General features: G+C 41.8%; 1 protein-coding gene across 4 annotated transcripts; it reads left to right on the forward strand.

Moving 5' to 3' along the window:
* The first annotated feature begins 1,812 nt into the window (after positions 1-1,812).
* On the forward strand, positions 1,813-12,578 carry LOC126262295 (skin secretory protein xP2-like). Of its 4 annotated transcripts, none has more exons than XM_049958825.1 (3): positions 1,813-1,898; positions 10,906-11,047; positions 11,084-12,578. In XM_049958825.1, exons 1-3 carry the CDS (start codon positions 1,887-1,889, stop codon positions 12,073-12,075), a joined length of 1,146 nt encoding a protein of 381 aa, XP_049814782.1. In that variant the 5' UTR covers positions 1,813-1,886; the 3' UTR covers positions 12,076-12,578. The 4 variants fall into 4 exon arrangements, with proteins under 4 accessions (XP_049814782.1, XP_049814783.1, XP_049814784.1 ...); XM_049958826.1 differs by having other exon boundaries at positions 11,120-12,578; XM_049958827.1 differs by having other exon boundaries at positions 11,132-12,578.
* The last annotated feature ends 7,366 nt before the right edge of the window (positions 12,579-19,944 follow it).

Consider the following 19,944-nt stretch of genomic DNA (forward strand, 5'->3'; position numbering starts at 1 on the left):
TCCTTCTTTTACTCTTAAATAATAACAATGATGAAAATAATAACAGTTTTAAAAAGGGGAAGAAAACAAAATTATAGCAAAGAATCATTTGTCTTTATTAGACTCTTATATGTGATCGTGTAGCCATGTATGGAAGTGAAACATGGACGATAAATAGTTTGGACAAGAAGAGAATAGAAGCTTTCGAAATGTGGTGCTACAGAAGAATGCTGAAGATTAGATGGGTAGATCACATAACTAATGAGGAAGTATTGAATAGAATTGGGGAGAAGAGGAGTTTGTGGCGCAGCTTGACAAGAAGAAGGGACCAGTTGGTAGGACATGTTCTGAGGCATCAAGAGATCACAAATTTAGTATTGGAGGGCAGCGTGGAGGGTAAAAATCGTAGGGGGAGACCAAGAGATGAATACAGTAAGCAGATTCAGAAGGATGTAGGTTGCAGTAAGTACTGGGAGATGAAGAAGCTTGCACAGGATAGAGTAGCATGGAGAGCTGCATCAAACTAGTCACAGGAATGAAGACGACAACAACATATATGTGATTTCAGACTTCATTTTAAGTTTTTTTCTTTGTAAGTTAAAGTGTTTTTCGTTACTGACTAATGCGTACTTTTTATCGCTATTTTTCTTTCTTAACTTGTTTGTAGAATCAAAGGTAGATGACTGTACATTGACTGTCCAAATCGAGTTTCTCGATGAGATTTAAGGCTCCATTGTTGCAAAAACTAATAGTCGATAAATTCCTATACACCAGTGGCCTTAAGTTCGGCGAGAAAAATGTCGTACATGCAGCAAGCCAGGCAAATGCGTTGTCTGTAAGTCAGGGAGAAATTTCCAATCAGTTCACAAAACTTGGCCGACGTTTGTCTTATTTATGGCAGTTCTCGTGATAATAGAGAGCATTTTCTTACCCAGTTCCAAATACTAAATGTGTGCTTGCATAGCAATATGTGTTCCATCTTCACTTCAGCACTACCCTTTCGCAAAGGTCAGTTTGATTTTATATTTCTTACCAAGAATTGGCTAAGTTTTAGTGATGACATCTAGCCACATAGCTCTAAAATTTGCGGGTAGACATTTCTCCAAACTTATGATCAATTTGTGTGAGAGTATTTGATTACCGTGGTTGCCTAGGAGCGCATTGCATCAATTGTTGGAAGACTACTGTTGAGGACTGCTTCAGTGGATCCTCAGGTTGGAGTCCCAATCGGGTACACAGTATTAATCTGTCAAAAAGTTTCAAGTCAGCATACACTGCGCTGCAGAATGGACATTCATTCGGGAAATAATCGTATTTGATATTTGTGTGCAGATTTTTTGTCCTACATAACGTAATAAGGAACTATTCGGACGGCAGTGTGGCTAAATTGTGAAGTAAAACTTAGAACGCACGGAAGTGGTAGGAAGGCAGCAGATAACGACGCGGCTTCGCTTTCCGTTGCGGGCAGCAGCACGGCTTTCATTCGCTTGTCGCGGAGACGACGCATTGCCAGTTGGCGCCGGCCGAACCACCGGAACCCTTCGTCCAGCACCTAAGGAGCGGCGAATGTCGCGAAATGACTTTAAATTACAACACAGGGCCGCGGGCCACGTTTTCGTCAATCTTGCAACAGGTTGCTGGGTCCGCAGGAAGAGGACGCTGCTGCGGCCGTGCGAAGGAAGTGAAATGGGGCCGGTACAGCGTGGCACGGCGTTTGTGTGTGTGTGTGTGTGTGTGTGTGAGGGTGAGGGGCCCAGCCAGCTGCAGCGGGCGCCCCTCTGCCGGCAGGCTCGTGGACCGTGGCGAAAGCTGGCGCCGCGGAGGTATAAAACGCCGCGGCGAGGTGCAGCGGGCAGTCGGCTCGCCAGAGACTCCCAGACAGCTCGCAGCAAAGCGCGACAGCGACCATGCGGACAGCGGTGAGTCACCTCCCCTCACTCGTCGTCTCAGTTCATCGTTACCACTATACAAGACCTCACCTCACTATTTTTTGCTATTTCTAGCCTCTGGTACAAGCTACCTTGCAGCTAACACTATACCACCAAGTTGCTTTTTGAGAACAATCTGAAGAACTTACATCTCGTCGTATTAAATTCTCAGTCGAAATAATGTAACTGCAGTTTCTACCACTACTCTACCCTTTACTTTATCAGTCTCAAATATCATTTTGCCTTTCGTTCTTTTATCGTTACTTCCATTCCACCACTCCCCCTCGCTCGTCATTTCCCCCTCTTTCTTATTTTTTTCCACTTGCCTGTTGGTCCACTCTAGCTGTTAGTCCACTCTAGCTAACTCAGGTCTCAAACAAATGTTACTTCAATTATTTGAAATATGACTATTTCACTGTTGCTCTTACTAAAAGTTATATTCCACCCAAAGCTGTAGAAATGTAGCAAAGTTAGTGTTTAATTTTGTATCGATGATCACTGAAAAGAACAGGGATGGGACAGGAACGTGACAGTAGCCTTTTCACAGGAACGAGGTAAGGTTTTAGTTTAAGTCCCATCGGCGACGAGGTAGTTAAGCAACATAGCAAAAGCTCATACTGGAAAAAGTTTACCAACAAAGCTGGTCGTATTCTTTTCGAAACTACGACTCAAGCGTTCGTGCTGCAGTAGCGTGCTGTGTAATACACTATTTATCGGATAACATTACACGTTTCAGTTATGGAATCACGATTTACAACAAGCGATAGTACGCAGAGAGGTGTATTTAATACTCGTAGTTTTTTAATTAACGAGATATAAAAGCAGCCACGCTTGTTGAAATGTAATAATTAATTCTACTGAACCGCAATCTAGCTCCGTTAGAGGAGTTGAATGATATAACTCTAGTTGACGTTTGGCAATATGTTTCAGATAGCCATGTAGTTTGAAGGGCAAGGTACATGTAGCATTGTTTTAGCATATTCAACTGTTTTATGTGACAATCGGGAGAAGCTAGGCTCTCTCAGTATTTTTCGTCTTCGTATCAATCACGTTTTCCATTTTTTTTTGAGAAATGTCTCACCATAAACATTACCGAGCATAATGTTTTTGATATGACAGGAAACCATATGTTTCACTTTTCGCACAAACTAATCTAACATGACTCCCACGTGAGGTGTATTGTGATGTTAGCAGAATAATAATATGGTACATCTCGCATATAGATTCACCAAATTTATACAAAAATCTGTCCCGAAATCAATATGGCCTTACTTCCTACGATTTCTCTTTAAACTGTCTTGGCTATATCCAACCTTCAGCCTTCCTATTAGGCACTGGAGCACTGGACTATACGCCAGCACCAGTCACCCTAGTGTCCTTTTTTTTTATTTTAATATTATTCTGATATATTCGAACGGTGTGATTGAGTTTTGAAGTTTACTTCTAATCGTTTAATACTACATGAACATTTTTTCTTGTATTGATCCAGAATTGAAGTCAGCTACCTCCCATTATGCCCAAGTGGAAATATTATGTCAGTTTGCATTTCCTTAAATTATTCAATGACGATGCGTCTACGTACTTAGCAACACCATCACTGAACAATCTGATAATTCTGGTGATCCCATGTGATAAATCGATTAAGTCTATAAGGAACATTTGCGGCCCTATTGCACTTATCTGGAAGGCAGCCCACATTGGTTTTTGTTGACAGTAAACCGTTCAGTCTTCCTTACTTGACCCTGTAAGAGAAGATTCTTTGACTCACTCTATAAGAAACCCCTTATGACCGCTTGTTCGATGTCAAGCGACGAGATGGTATGGTATCAAGCCCATCTCGCAGATGTGGAAGAGCAGAATGATTCTGTTACTCTGCGTCTGGTAACTGAAAAATATAGAGCGAGGAATAGGAGATTAATAACACGCGAGTGATGTTTACTGGATATGATTAGATTGTCTGACACACACTTCTTTGTCTCCGTGGATACAGTTATGTTCAAGCTTAGAATATGCTGTGGGATCCTTGAGAGACGGGCATAATTCATCATTTCATCGAGGAAGTCTTGTTTCACTGTTTTAAAGCTTTTCTGGAGTGTCAATCTCGTCCACGCTACGTGAATCAACCAGTATACGAACAAGGAAGGTTCAGTGATTCCTTCAGTACAGATATAATATTGAAACTTGTTTTGTGAGCCGTAGGGAAATACCAAGCACTATAGTTGCTGATTTTTACCTTGATGCCCAGTTTCTTACCTTTTTATAATCAGTGAAAGAGGACAACAATTTTCGTTCGAGTCGTCCACGGTGGATTTGAGAAATCGCAGGTAGTTGTAAGTTCTGAAAATGCACATATTCGTATTGCTTATAATTACGGAATTTTACTGGTATTTTCTTTTGAATTGTGAGAAATGTGCAAGAGATACTACTGAACGAAAACGTGGTTTTCTGCTTGTGATAATAGCAATCGAAAGTTACAGGTTAAATCCGGTTGCCACGAACAAATGATACGGATCTTGCAAACGATACGGAATTTGTATCTCCTTTTTGCCATTTCCTTACTTTCAAGGAAACAATATTCATTTTACGCAGTTTAAAAGCTGTAATTTTCTCTAAAATGAGAACACACAAGACCCGAAAATCAGACTGTAATGAGCTATACGCCTTGTAGGCAATTGCTTAGCGAAAATAATTAGCCTCTTGATTTTTTTTGAAAAGTATTATTAAAACAGATTAGGCCTACACCATTCAGTCAGATCGCTACCCTACTTGCAAAAGTAATGTTCCTTCTTTCTTGCTTAAATTTTACTCGAGGACCGGAAGAATTACTTTCAATGTCCCCATTATTATTTAACTAAAAATAATCTAAATCGCCTTAAAGTGTCAACTCCACTCACTTAATTAAAAGAATTCCCTATGTATGATGCTATTAGAATCACTAATCAATTCTTAAGAATTCTTTATCCATTGCAACTGGTCGGCTGTTTATAATTTTATTACGTGGAACCGCTGCTGTTGTGCAGCTATGTTTAAAATACTGAAGTATGTAAAACAGTTTATATAACAGTGTATTACTCAACAAAGATAATCGCAACCGGGCCGGAGCGGGGTCTAATTTGGAAACGAGACTAGGTACAACCACAGTCCAGTTAAAGTTTGTCCACGTCGTTACTTTGCCGTAAAAGCACGGAAAGTGATCATGGAAGTTGGCATTGTATACAGGCACCCTGACTTGACCTTAACATTAGTAAAATTTATTGACAATATAAAGGAGAAAGCATGACAGCGCTGACGGAAAAGTAGAAGTTCGGTGCAAGCAACATGTTAAAGCTGACAAAATCAGCGCCGTGCAAATTAGATCAGGAAGAAACGAAGTGGAAAAATGTGGGATCAGGTATCTAGAAGCAAAGTACACACAATAAAAATGCCATTCACTATATGGATAATTTTTGTATTAGGCAGCAACTTCTTCGATATTATGAATAATACAAAGAAATACCAACGTCGCGGCAACGTCACAGATTTTCTGCTTAGAACCGTACTTCACAGCTACCAAAGAAACTGAAGAAATTATTATATTTGTGGGATTTGGTTTTAAAACTTGCCAAAATCAGCGGTTGATCACCTTTCTAAAAGAATCGACATGTTTGAAAAAGGGACACAACATAAACGTTTATCAAAAAATTGAAACATCATTATTAGAGCGCCCAGAGCTTTATTAAGGCGAAACGTGGATTAATACACATTACAGTGTAAGAACATACACTGCCAAAGAGTGCGAAGGATATTGTTAAAGAAAGTACCAGTCAGTGTTTAATTCTTGGGCTATGCTGGGCATTATGTACAGCGTGTAACAGCGGTCCCCTTTTAAGAGCACAGTGTGCTGCTCTTATTTACCCCCACCCCTTAATGCATGCCGGGCGTTTTACATTCTTCTTAGTCACAAGAGAAGAGGCATCACAGTTAAAAACTGAAAAATGAATGATATTTTAAATTAAACAGTGTTTTTTTTCACTAAGTGCCAGAAAGAGAAAGCAGTGCGTTTGAGGACGCAGGTGTGCACTGGACACGTGACGTTAGCGCACGCCCCTACTCTTCCCGCAGACCGGCCGTTGTCCACCCTGGCCACTTTGTTCCGCCGCTGCAGCTTCGGGCAGTTCCGCCACTTACGGGCAGACACGAACGATCTCGCTAATTGGAGCATTGCAGCTAAATTCCGAGTAGGCACGGCAGGAAAGCACTTCGCATGGCTGTATTCTTGCTACCGCAAGTAACTAGACGATGAAGGATCGCACATGTTGCAGTACAAGCATTAAATCGTTTATGCGTGTAGTGTATAGTAAAGGCCATATATCTTGTTGTGCGCTCTCCCCATGTTACATTTGTATCTGAAGATTTCCCCTTGTTAAGAAGTACGTGTCGAGTCTTATCTGCCAGGAAGCCATGAATCTAGTCACTCGTTTGGTCTGGTAGTCTGAAAGGTTGTATCTTGTTCATTAATATTTTGGGATGTATGCATTTCACGACAGGTTATCTGATAGCCCTTGATTATGCTGCATGTTATTGCTTTGTGAACGTCCATCTGGGAGCTTGCTACTTGTTTGCAGATTACACCTACAGGGTGTGCTGCCTGAACCCTCTGCTCTGCTGCAGGTCGCATCGAATTAGTTCTCCTCCGTAGATAGGCAACTCAATGAAGAGATTTGCAAAACGGTTTGCTGTAGGTCTTCCCGGAAATTCGTTTCAATGAACTGCATGCACGTGTTGACGACTAATGCGTCACAAACGGTGCCCATACTGAATTCCTGTAACGAAAGATAAAAACTTTCGGTATACTCTAACAACTGAAGTGTATATGTTTTCTGTATGTCGTACTTTTTGCGCCATCTCATTAAACCCCAGAGGTACTTACGAATGCCCCAGTATGTACTGCCGCTTCTCTCACTGAGAAACGAAACGACGTGAATTTTTTTGTTTTTTCGTATTGTTACTTCTGACTACAGTATTAACGGAACTAACCATACATTGATGTCTTTCACTGCGAAAAAAATTGCTAGTGAAAGGCTTAAGCTACAGCGTGTGTATGGAATAGAAGCAAGCACAGGCTATCTACGCTGTATAGGCTCTAACAGCAACTAAGGATGTAGACATAATTATTTTGTATGGGCTTATTATGCTGAAGTTTTCAGTGGACAGCCGATGCGAATTAGGTCAGCATTCTCCTATCAAATCCCCCGCTCCCACACGTCAAATTCCTGGTGGAGTCCGCCGGCCGCGGTGGCCGGGCGCTTCTAGGCGCTTCAGTCCGGAACCGCGCGACTACTACGGTCGCAAGTTCGTATCCTGCCTCGGGCATGGATCTGTGTGATGTCCTTAGGTTAGTTAGGTTTAAGTAGTTCTAAGTTCTAGGGAACTGATGACCTCCGAAGTCCCATAGTGCTCAGAGCCATTTGAACCATTTGAACCTAGTGGAGTCCGGTCAAACGCGTGGAGTCACAGTTTACAAAATAGCTAAGACTTAAAAACAGGCGACTAACAGAATTTTGGCAGTTTGAAATGAGTCCGATTCCACGATAAGCCGATTTCTTTGATGCGTCACTTCATATAAACCAAGACCATTCATTTTGTTTCATATCACTTACCTTACAAACATGATCGCTTGCAGATACAATACGTTATTTTCAGAACTGAAGTACTGATTTTTGCATTAACATGAATCACAACATTTTGTTCCTTTTTCTTTTTTTTTAGAAAAATATTATTCACAGCAATGTTAATGTTAATAAATTGAATTGAATATCTTAATGAATTAAATTATGATTACTTCTTTTAATCTCATTAATTCATAAAATCATTGTTTGCAGAATGTTTTTTTTAATAGAATTATAAACTGTAATGTTGCTTATGATCTTTTACTTACAAAATATCCCTTCGTAGGGCCCGCACCACAAGTTCACCTTAGGGGCCTGTACAGGGTGGCCACAGAGGAATGGTCAATATTATGGCTGCGGCAAGAAGGGTCATTCGAAGCAAAAAGTTTAGTAAACGTGGGCTCCAAAATGCGTACTTTAAGTGCTATGAGCACTTCTGTATCCTCAATACTGTGAAACAAATCTCTTCTACTGCAAGCTCTTTGCTTTCCATGTTTTGGGAAGCGGTAGTATGGACAAAAACAAGGAAAAAAGTCAAGTAAACGTGGATGTTAAAGTGCACACCTTAAGAGATATGATACTTTTCGCTACGGTGAAACATCTCGTCTATTGAACAAGTGCTCATAGCCTACTGGAGAATTTTTTCTTGTTTTGGTCCATAGTACCTCCTCCCAAAATATGGAAAGCAATGAGGTCGCACTTGAAGAGATTTGTTTCGTATTATAGAAGTGCTTCTATCTCTTAAGGCATGCGTTTAGAGCCCATATTTACTAGACGTTTTGCTTCGAATCATCATTCCTTTCGTATCCCTGAATATTAACCATTCCTTCCGGGACACCACATAGCTCTTAAATACGGTGCTGGTATGAAATGAATTCGTGAATTCAAAGAACGCGAGACGAACCTAGATGCCATTGTTTGCGGAGTTTGATAAATATTGCTGTGACATATTCTTCTCTGCTCGTGAGGGGTAATGTCTCCATGTGTCACATAAACTGTAGTCGTTACGAGTCTACGGCGTTTTATAACTGTTGGTATGACAGACTTTTCTCCACTGGTGAGAGTGAATGCCTCTCTGTGTCGGCTAAATTATAGTCGTTCCATGCGTTCGTGGGGAAACGAGAGCAGGCGGCAGCGGAAACAGCTAGTTAGAGAGAAAGGCCCGAGCCTAGCTTCAGGGCAGGTAGAACGCACCCGACCGCACGGTCGAAGTGGTTGCCTAACTGCAGGATGTAACGTACTCGCATCTGATGCAGGAAGGAAAGCAACAGTTGTACCCGACATCTGACTCCTGCGTGTGACGAAATGGCTTCCGCCTTCTTATGGCCTTACTCAACCCAACGGTACTACCAAAAAGTGAAATCTGCGTGTCTTTCACGCATCCCACGTGTGGGAGACCTGTTAAATACTCAAAAAATTCGTAACCGTTTCAGCCACAACAAACAAATTATCTTTTCTAACTCCTTCACATGACGGCTATACTTATGTGATGCAGTATTATGATTTCCACTCTAAGTGCTCTTCTCAAATTAGTGTCTGCTCCATAATAAATTGAACAATGACAGTGGCAGGCAACATATTGCGGCAGCAATTTGACAGAGCACTGAAACATTTAAATACAAATAAGGAAACTGTATTCCCTAAGAATGATTGAGATTCTTGGGAAAACCAGCCATTACAAAACTACTCCAGCTGCAACGCAACATGTATGATAAAGGCAAAATACTCTCAGATTTCAGGAGTAAAATAAAAATTCCAATTCCAAAAAAGGCAAGAAGGCAAGTACTGAAACTTACGATTATTCCATAACTATCAACGTACTGAGTCATGGCTGCAAAATTCTGACACGAACCATTTACAGAAGAATGTAAAAACTCGTAGAATCCGACCTTCGGGATGGTTGCTTTGGAATCCATAGAAATGTAGAAACACGCGAGGCAATACTGACTCTAGACTTATCTTGAGGCTGAAGAAAGGCAGATCCACATTTACAGCATTTGTAGATTTAGAAAAAGCTGTTACCCATGTTGCCTGGAGTACACTCTGTTAAATTCAGAAGGTAGCAGGGATAAAATGCAGGAAGCGAAAGGCTATTTACAACTTGTACGGAAACCAGACTGGAATTATAACAGTCGAAGAACGTGAAAGAGAAGCAGTTGTTCAGAAGAGAGTAAGGGTTGTACCATCAGTAAGATTTTAAGCAAACCAGGAGAAATTTAGAGAGGGAATTAAAGTTCAAGGAGAAGAAATATACATTTTAAGGTTTGCAGGTAACGTTGTAATTCTGTCTGCGAGAACAAAGCTCTTGGAATAGCAGTTGAACGGACTGGGTAGTGTCTCGAAATGAAATTACAAGAGAAACACTTATAAAAGTAAAACTTGTGGTCGGGTCCCGATTTGACTAATTAGAATTTTCAGGAATTTTGTAACGTGAAGTTACAGGTAGCTCTGAAACGCTTTCATTTTTTGTATGTGTAATAGGGATACCCAGGGAATGCTAACGTTTATGGAAGTGTAAACTGTATGTCGACACGGTGACGTAATGATGATGTGTATTGCACTTCTATCCATATGTTCTAATGTTCGCGTGTGTATCATTACAGAGCGAACATCCGCTGAGTATAAGTGCACAGTGCGATTGGACACTCATTTGTAAGTCGCGGCTTCAGTTTTTGCATTTTTTTTCTGAAATGAAATGAAAATGTTGGTTCAAAATATGTTTCAAATGGCTCTTAGCGCTATGGGACTTAACTTCTAAGGTCATCCGTCCACTAGAACTTAGAACTACTTAAACTTAACTAACCTAAGGACATCACACACATCCATGCCCAAGGCAGGATTCGACCGTGCGACCGTAGCAGTCGCGCGTTAAAGACTGTAGCGCCTAGAACCGCTCGGCCTTCCCGGCCGGCTACAAAGCAGTATCAGAGATATTATATTATTCTTAAGACCCGCCGCCTGAAACAGAAACCTTTGCCACTAGTATTACGTTAGCAAACTGTGGGAACAGGTTTCATGGTTATACTGAAAATTTGTACTGATAGATTTTTTTTTAGGGAGCATGTGACAACATCTTCTTTTGAAAATGAATCAAAAATAATTTGAATTAAGGTAAATACAAAATACATCCGACTTGAGTAGGAAAATTTGTGCTAGTGTAATACAGAAAAAAACCATAAGCGAAAGTTTCATTGTTTTGTGGGCCTGATCCCCTTAACATGTGTACCAAGCAGCTGAGGCAGTAAAACTGTAGCATCACGTGACAAACGTCAGATAGCAAGCAGTTTTCTTGAGAATGTGCCGTCTGACAGGGAGGCAAGAAGTAACGGATTGCGCTGGTGCTGTTGCAGGCGGTTGTGGCTGTAGTGGCAGTGCTGGCGGCAGCCGTGTGGGCTGCTGAGGAGGCGGAGGCCACCAAGGACAAGAACCAGACCAAGCGCGGCGTCTTCGGCCTGGGAGGTGGATACGGCGGCGACTTCGGCAGCTACGGAGGTGGCTACGGAGGCGGCTACGGAGGCGGCTTGGGAGGCGGCTACGGTGGCGGCTACGGAGGCGGCTTGGGAGGCGGCTACGGAGGCGGCTACGGGGGCGGCTACGGCGTATTCGATCTCGGCGAGCACGTCAGCAAGACAGTGACGGTGCACAAGAAGATCGGGGTGCCTCTTCCTCACCCCGTACCGGTCCACGTCCCCGTGGAGAGGCCAGTTCCCGTGCCAGTAGAGAAGCCCGTGCCGTTTCCCGTTAAGGTGGCGGTAGACAGGCCCATCCCGGTGCCTGTGGAGAAGCCCTTGCCCTACCCCGTCGAACACCCAGTTCCCGTGCCCGTCAAAGTCCCCGTCGACCGTCCCTACCCCGTGCACGTTCCCGTCGAGAAGGAGGTGCCCGTCCCGGTCGAGGTGAAGGTGCCCGTACCGTCCCCGTACCCAGTCCCCGTACCCAAGCCGTACCCGGTCTACATCGAGAAGAAGGTGCCAGTGCGCGCGCCCTACCCTGTCGAGGTGAAGGTGCCGGTACCTGCTCCCTACCCGGTGCACGTGAACGTGCCCGTCGCCGTGCCCGTCGACAGGCCGTACCCGGTGCACGTGAAGGTACCCGTCGACAGGCCGTACCCCGTGCACATCCCGCAGCCGGTTGCCGTGCCAGTCGAGAAGCCGGTACCGGTCCCGGTCGAGAAGCCAGTAGCCGTACCAGTCAACGTACCTGTGGACAGGCCGTACCCGGTACCTGTGGCCAAGCCCTACCCCGTGCCTGTGGAGAAACCCGTGCCTGTGCCCGTCGTGCACCCCGTGGGCTACCCCGTGGAGAGGCCCGTTCCTTACCCGGTCAAGGTTCCCGTAGACAGGCCGTACCCGGTACCTGTAGCCAAGCCGTACCCGGTGCCGGTGGCCAACCCGGTGCCCTACCCTGTGGAGAAGCCTGTGCCAGTTCCAGTCAAGGTGCCAGTGGAGCACCCAGTGGCTGTACCCTACCCGGTCAAGGTTCCGGTGCCCGTTCACATCAAGGATCATCACTACCACTGATCTCGGCAGCCGCTGGTAGAACCCATTAGGCTTTCACAGGGCTTCGCTCCCCAGACAGCCCACAGCTGTTTGTGGGGGACGTGTGTCGCCGACCATGCCGTTGCTTCTCTCTGCACTGCATAACCAAAGATGAGCACGTTATCGGTGCTGCAATGACGTCCATATACTCTGACCACTACTTCAGGGAAAATACTCCTTCAGTCCGTGTCTACAGAATCCATGTCTATCTAGATTAAATGTGCAGGCAAATACCTCCAAGCATGGATCGGAAGAACGAAGACAAGCTGTCAGGTCAGAGAGGAGCATCACACAACGGTTCGGTCGTCAGATTTGCGTAGCCCCATACACTCTGTACCTATCACGCTCACTTTCTCATTCTTGTCAGGGTTATCATCATGTTTGTACTATACACGTGTCTCTGTGCATACCTCCACCGCATTTATATTTAATATATTTGTACACTTTTTTTATACTTTTGTGCAATAAAGTATCATGTTTATAAATTTTGTACATTTATTTTTACAGTTACGATTACCTTTATTATCCATTGCTCACTTGATGTCTGCTGGTGTCCCATAACGCTGTGGTGAATAGATCATAGTGGAATTTGCTGGAAATATTGATAAATGATTGCTTGCTATAACAATTAGCTTGGTTTTAAGTGATAAGTGAAGTCCTATGCACGTTTGGTGGAATACTTAGTTTCTTCTTAACCTCTGACTCGGAAAGTTCAAAGCTACACAAAAAATTTTACACAATTCGCAGACAGTTTGGCGTGAACGACGTCTCGCCCCTAAGATAGCAGTGACTTTGGTGACTTTGCAGAGTTGGACGTGACAGAATATTCATCAAACGTGGATCCAAAAAAAAAAACAAAAAAAAAACACCACTCTAGGTGACATCTTTCTTCTTGCACATAGAGAGCGGGACTTTCCTTTTTCCCAAAATCTGAACTTAGTTGGATAGTCATACGCCCAGTTCCTGATACAATAATTCAGTAAAAACAGTTTTGGATTACACAAGAGTCGGAAACTGGGAAACTGCAAACCCTACCGTCTTCGGCCATTTTCCTTCAGCAAGAGAAGAGGGTTTATTTGAGACCGCGTTGCTTTGCTGAAAATGGGTGTATTGTGGCTATATGTCCGAGACTTTTTTTCGATCTCTCGACCACCTAATACCTTCTCTTATGACAGGGTTTACAATTTAACGTGAATTTGAACTTCGGCGCACTTTACACATTTATAAAAAAAAATGCCAAGCAGACTCTTGGGACGGAACCGCCTGAAATACCGAATATTCAGATCACTCAGCACTGAAAGTTCAGTCTAAAAATTTTGATTAATTTTGTGACATGTCTTGGGTAGGAGTATAAAAAGAGTTCTCGTTCTTGTAAAGAAACAGTCAGCTGAGTTATGCAGATAACACTGACGTGTCTACAGATAAACACACGAGTTACGGATCTTTGAGGAACCTGATGTACACATTAATCCGACAAATCGTAATCCATAATAACCAACTCTATGAACTATTGATAAAACTTAAGTTTTTGGTTAACTAAACAGGGTGTTCCAAAATAACATTTCAGGGCGTTTGAAGCTGAAATTTGTAGTCAGTGTGTGATCCAGGTTTTCGATCATGGCCGTGAAGCATAGATATTCCGTATGAGTAGGCCTTCTCTATACTTTTCCATGTTTCTTGTGGTGGCCATGCATTACGGTCTTCAGGATTGCACATCCATACTTCTCGTGTACGTTTACTAAATGTCATCTACCCTCCTTCAATTATGTCGTCATCTTTTCTTCTGTTTTGGAATCCAGTAATCAATTACCTTGGTGTGTCTAGTAAGCGGTCGCCTGACTACATGTTTCGCCGTCATTTCCAGTTTCTTCTGTGATCCATTTACGTTTTTCTGTCCAAGAAATTCCAGCCATGCATTCTTGTAATATCTGTAATAGTAGGAAGAAAAAACGCACTACTATCACGCAAAATTTAAGATTTATTAAGGTTTTTAACCAAAGATTAATTTGTGCAGTAGTACTTGCCAATCTTTGTAAAGAGTGAAGGATTTTGTAATACAACTACTGTGGATTACTTCATTATAACAGGCATAGTCTATAATAAGTAGAAGAAAGACACCAGGAACGCACTGGTCTCTCAAGAATTTGATACATGCCATAGAACAGAAAAAAAGGCTTTCTTTTGCTCCAGCAATCTTATCGCCGCTTGTAGAGTTGTTCCTTCTAGAATTTCCCCCACGACTAAAATTTGTTGTCTTACATCTCGATAGAAACGCCTCCAGCTATATGAAATAGCAAGAAATTTTACATTTATTTCATTCTTTTTATTTTATTTCATGTAGGGTGCCTTATTCGTAAAGGGCTCCTGGTAAGATGTGCAAAAGTCTTAACAAAAGAGGACATGTATCAAAATTTCCACATGAGACACTAAAGGTACGTTACAAGGGGTGCTGACTTCCCCAATCTGTGTGCACCGTTTAACAGGGCACCATGTTAGTGAATGTTGCAGCTAGAGTATTGGATTTCGTGATGGGTATTCTCATATAACTCGCTGACGTGGTAGCATATGTGAAATGTGGTAACCGTGAGATTCTGCGAGCTGTGTGTGGGTCTCGAGTGTCAGTGTAAAATGGCTTACTGATCATGGTATTCCGTACGACTTGCTTCTTTCGACGAGGCGCATCAGTGAGCCTTTTACCAGTCAGGTTTACCAGTTCTTGTTTCATGCATTTGAGAACCAACTGGGTGACGTTGTAGTGACACTTGGCTGGTACCAGCAAGGCTAGGTAACGTGCCTCAAGTCCAAAGCGAGTATAGTTACGGTGGGATTATTTTACTCTGAAAGGGTGATTATGGTTCCGAAGATCACCTGACGTTACACCATCCTGTCTTTCTTCTGTGGGGTCATCTTAATGGTAATGTGTACAAAAACAAACCAAGCACCATCGACGATTTAGGTGAAACATTCGCAGTGAAATCAAGACAGTTACGTCCATATTCTGGCAGTAACTTTAACGACAATGCAGCGCCCTTGTTGAACTGTGCCACTCCCAGAACCCCTTAAAATAATATACCTTCATTTCTTAACCATAAAGGTATGTATGTGCAAATTTGGTTCCTCTTTTATTATTATAATTTTTGTAACATTTTCTATAACACTTTTACTTGTGTATAAATGACATGATTGAAAATGGAATGAGGAAACGAAAAACAATAAAGGAACAAGACTAGAAAAGGACCATTATGTAAGAATGCTGACGACGAGACTGTAATAGCCACTTCAGAGGAAGAATTACAAAGAAATATTTTTAAATTAAACCAAGTTGGCAAAAATAATAGTTTAAAAATATCTATAGAAATGACAAAAGTAGTGGCATTTGAGAAAGACAATAGGTGCGCTCAAAAAAAAAAAAGTGTAGAAAACAAAATGGTCCAGCAAATAGGTTATTTTAACTACCTGGACTGGACATTTCTTTCAATTATGATAAAGATATAAACAGTTAAACAACAAAATTCAAGGGCACTTTGAAACGACCGAGTGAGGTGGCGCAGTGGCTAGCTAGCACACTGGGCTCGCATTCGTGAGGACGACGCTTCAACCCCGCGTCCGGCCATCCTGATTTAGGTTTTCCGTGATTTCCCTAAATTGATCCAGGAAAATGTCGGGATGATTCCTTGGAAAGGGCACGGTCGACTTCCTTTCCCGTCCTTCCTTAATCCGATGAGACCGATGACCTCGCTGTCTGGTCTCCTCCCCCAAATAACCCAAGCCAAATCATCTATGAAACAACAAAAAGTACATTGAAGAAAAAGACGATCAAAGAAACCACCTGAAATTCTATAAAACACTTTGTGTTCCTGTGCTAATTTAAGGATCTTAGGATTTGATAGCAAGCATGGAAAACATAAATCGAATAGTAGGGTCAGAAATAAAATTCCTCATATCAGTTAAAGCATGTACACTAGAAGATCGAATAAGAAACGAAGATAATAAAAATGAGCTTGAAATATTGGAGTAAACGAAAAAAAATCGAGACATATAAGTGGAAGTGGAAGCGAGCCAAAATGGAGTAACGCAGATATCCTAAAAATTTTGTAACATATATCACATGTCTGAACAGATTCCTCGAACCTAATCCATAAATGTAGAGAATGGTGATGATGATATTGAAGATGATCTTCCCTGGACCACTAATGAGTTGGAAACCCGCTAACAAAAAAAATGGTTCAAATGGCTCTGAGCACTATGGGACTCAACTGCTGAGGTCATTAGTCCCCTAGAACTTAGAACTAGTTAAACCTAACTAACCTAAGGACATCACAAACATCCATGCCCGAGGCAGGATTCGAACCTGCAACCGTAGCGGTCTTGCGGTTCCAGACTGCAGCGCCTTTAACCGCACGGCCACTTCGGCCGGCTAAACCCGCTAACATTTCGATATGTGAATGACAACCAAGTGACCTGACACAGTAATTCACAAATCATTGTTTGGATAATTCATGGTTTTTGTAGATCCTTCAGGTGAATGTTGGCATAAATCTTTGAATATAATTACGCTAGACGTCGTTCAGCATAAATCCTCATGTTTCGTCTCAATAAAGCAGAAGGCAGATATTTAACCTCCACGACTGTATTCGCATAAAATACAAATAATTAAACTAAAATTGCGCTAACGTTTATGGAAACTGCAACAAACTGAAAGAATACTCAGCATAAAAGTCAAAGGAAATGTATTAAATAGAGTTACGAGAACAAGCGATTAAGTAAAGAACGTTATTCTGTCGTAATAAAGAGTAGTCTGTGTCTGTTTATTCAATAATACAATCACGCAAAACTTCAATAGAAATTACCACTTTGGACTATCTTCAGACGGTACAGAAAATCGGTTACTCACGAGGAACATTGAGTCCATGAAAAACTCTGATAAAATGAATGTCAGTGTCAATGAGTTAGTCTCTGTGTTTCCCAGATGTCTTACAAGTTGCGACATTGTCGTGAATAAAACAGTGACCCGAGTATAGAATAAATTTCCTTTACTTTACATCTATGGTCACAAACTTTTTGTCAACAGATTACCGGTTTTGGTCTCTAATTACCATCTTCAGATCTGTTTTATAAAAATAATGCCACTATGGCTGCAGTACATTAGGACATTGCTTCTATGAAACACATCTGAAGATGGCCATTATAGACCGAAACCGGTAATCTGTTGACAAAATGTTTGTGACCACAGACGTAAAGTAAAGGAAATTTTTTCCCACGAGTGTTCTCAAACTTTCCAGAATGCTAGTTTCTGTTAAACTCTGTGTGTCATTGTCCCAACTAACCGACCTTTTCTTTTGGTCAAATCTTCTTCCCTGTAGCCCTACAATCCGCCTCCCCCCCTGTCCTAGGTCTCGTGTCACTCTGCGCATTCTGACAGGAGGAATGGAATGCTACAGGAAATAATTCACAGCGTTACATGGCTCGGGAACCTGACCATTTGTGAGATTAACTAGTAAATTAATCTGGCGTTTATTAGGCACGCTGCTGTAGGCAAGCAAGACATCCTTAGCTCAGTATTTTAGATGCAAGTAAATTAATCTGTGTGCGTTAGCTGTCGAGATATTACGTACGTATAAGGAAACATATGCTGTGATTTATTTGGATTTTATCAAGAACCATTCCGACAATACAAATTATCGATTAACCGATTAACTACAGGCACATTATACGCATACACACAGCTGGAACAAATGCAGTACCCCCAAGGACAAGGTTATTTTATTGCCAAATGAGGTGACAGGTAGTATATCATGGTAGGAGTATGTGATAAATTCAGACCAAATAAAATATACGTGTCGCAGTAAAGGGTGCCCAAACAGTCGCCTCTGTATACAGTGTAGCCTCTCTGCCGGCAACGCAGTCGTGTATTCTCGTATATCAAAGATCATAAAGGTGGGGGCAACCTGCGATAGATTGTCCAAAGCATCTTGCGCCTGCTCTCAATCCATATTCTGTAAACATTTGACTGTGCATTCCGTTCAGCAGACCCAGTAACTCTTATCACTTTCACTGGGAACAGTAATGTCATCAGCGAATCTTACCATTGATAACCTTTCACCGTGAATTTTAATTCTACTCTTGAACCTTTCTTTTATTTCTGTTATTGTTTCTTTGCTGCATAGGTTGAACTTTAGGGGCGAAAGACTACATCCCTGTCTTACGCCCTTCTTATCCGAGCATTTCGTTCTTGCTCTTCCATACTTATTGCTGTCTCTTGCCTCTTGTACATTTTGTATATTCCCCGCATTTCCGTATAGCTCACGCCCATTCTCCTCAGCATTTCGAAAATTTTGCACAGTTTGACATTGTAGAACGCCTTCTCTAGATCGACAGATCCTACGAGTGTGTGTTTATTTTTCTTTAGTCTTGCTTCCATTATAACCGCAACGTCAGATCTACCTCTCTGGTGCTTTTATATTTTCTAAAGCTAAATTGATCGTAATGTAAAACAACATCAATTTTCTTTTCCATTGTTCTCTGCAGTATTCATGTCAGCAACTTGGATATATGAGCTGTTAAGCTGATTGTAGGCTAATTCTCGCACTTGTCGTCTCTTTCAATCTTCGGAATTGTGTGGACGATGTTTTTCCGAAAGTCAGATGGTATGTCGCCAGACTCATACATTCTACACACCAATGTGAATAGTCCTTTTGTTGTCACTTCTCCCAGTGATTTTACTAATTCTGATGGAATATTATCTATCCCTTCGAAAGCTCTTTTAAATTGTGATTCTAATACTACGTCCCCTATCTCTTCTAGATCGACTTCTGTTGCTTCTCTATCAAGCCACCAGACAAGTCTTCCCCCACACAGAGGCATTCAGTGTACTCTTTCCACCTATCGATTCTCTCATCTGCATTCAGTACTGGAATTCCGACTGCAAATTGTTACATAGCTTATAAATGAAAGTATGCGACGCTATACAGTAAAGTCATGTTAACATTGTTTTTATGAAATCTGCTTTTTTCCATTATTTTGATGCAAAATATTCAATGAGCTCTGATTTTTATCCTATGGCAGAGGCTACTACCAGGAAATGGATTTTGAAATATTGGCCAAGAAATCTAAGAAATCTGACGTTTTACAGTTTATGAAAATGGAAACTGAGTTTACTCTAAAGTGTATTCATATATATGTGTAACGTCATTTTCTATGTTCAAAATGAAAATTCCCGTTGAATACATTTCAAACTTCCTATTCATATTTTCAGAATAACATGCACACGTAATTCACTACTTAATCACTACCTGTGTCCCATGTTTCGCTATCATTTTTACGACTGTCACTTCTAAGGTTTCCAAGCCTGTTAACAATGTCCCAAAACATGCTTCTTACACTCGAAAGGTATGCTATGTATGTATTTCTTTACACCTCTTTGTCTTTGGTACTTTCTGTCGTTTCACTATGATACACATTATGTGGAACGTCCTTAGGAATTTAAGTGCGTTCAAAGTGGAATACTTCATGTTGCTGGCTGTTGGTGCAGTCATAATATCATTTGTGCACTCTAGAATCTCGGATGGAGTAACTGTCCATTTTTAGGCTTGTAGGATCTCTTTGTTGTCCTCTCTGTCCATCTGATAAGACCCCTTTTTCTCAGGAACGGTTAGAGGTAACAAACTGACATTTATGTCAGTTATTAACGTCTACATTTCCTTTGCGGCGACAAAATTTAATTTTATGAAGCAGAGCAGTCAAAAGATACTGCCCTTCGTGTCACATATTTTGATATTCGCTGATGGCTCTCGATTTTCCACCATAATCGAGTCCTTCAACATGAGTTGGCAAATATGAGGAAGCCAAGGA

Source organism: Schistocerca nitens, chromosome 6, assembly GCF_023898315.1.
Source record: "Schistocerca nitens isolate TAMUIC-IGC-003100 chromosome 6, iqSchNite1.1, whole genome shotgun sequence".
Classification (NCBI taxonomy): Eukaryota; Metazoa; Arthropoda; class Insecta; order Orthoptera; family Acrididae; genus Schistocerca; species Schistocerca nitens.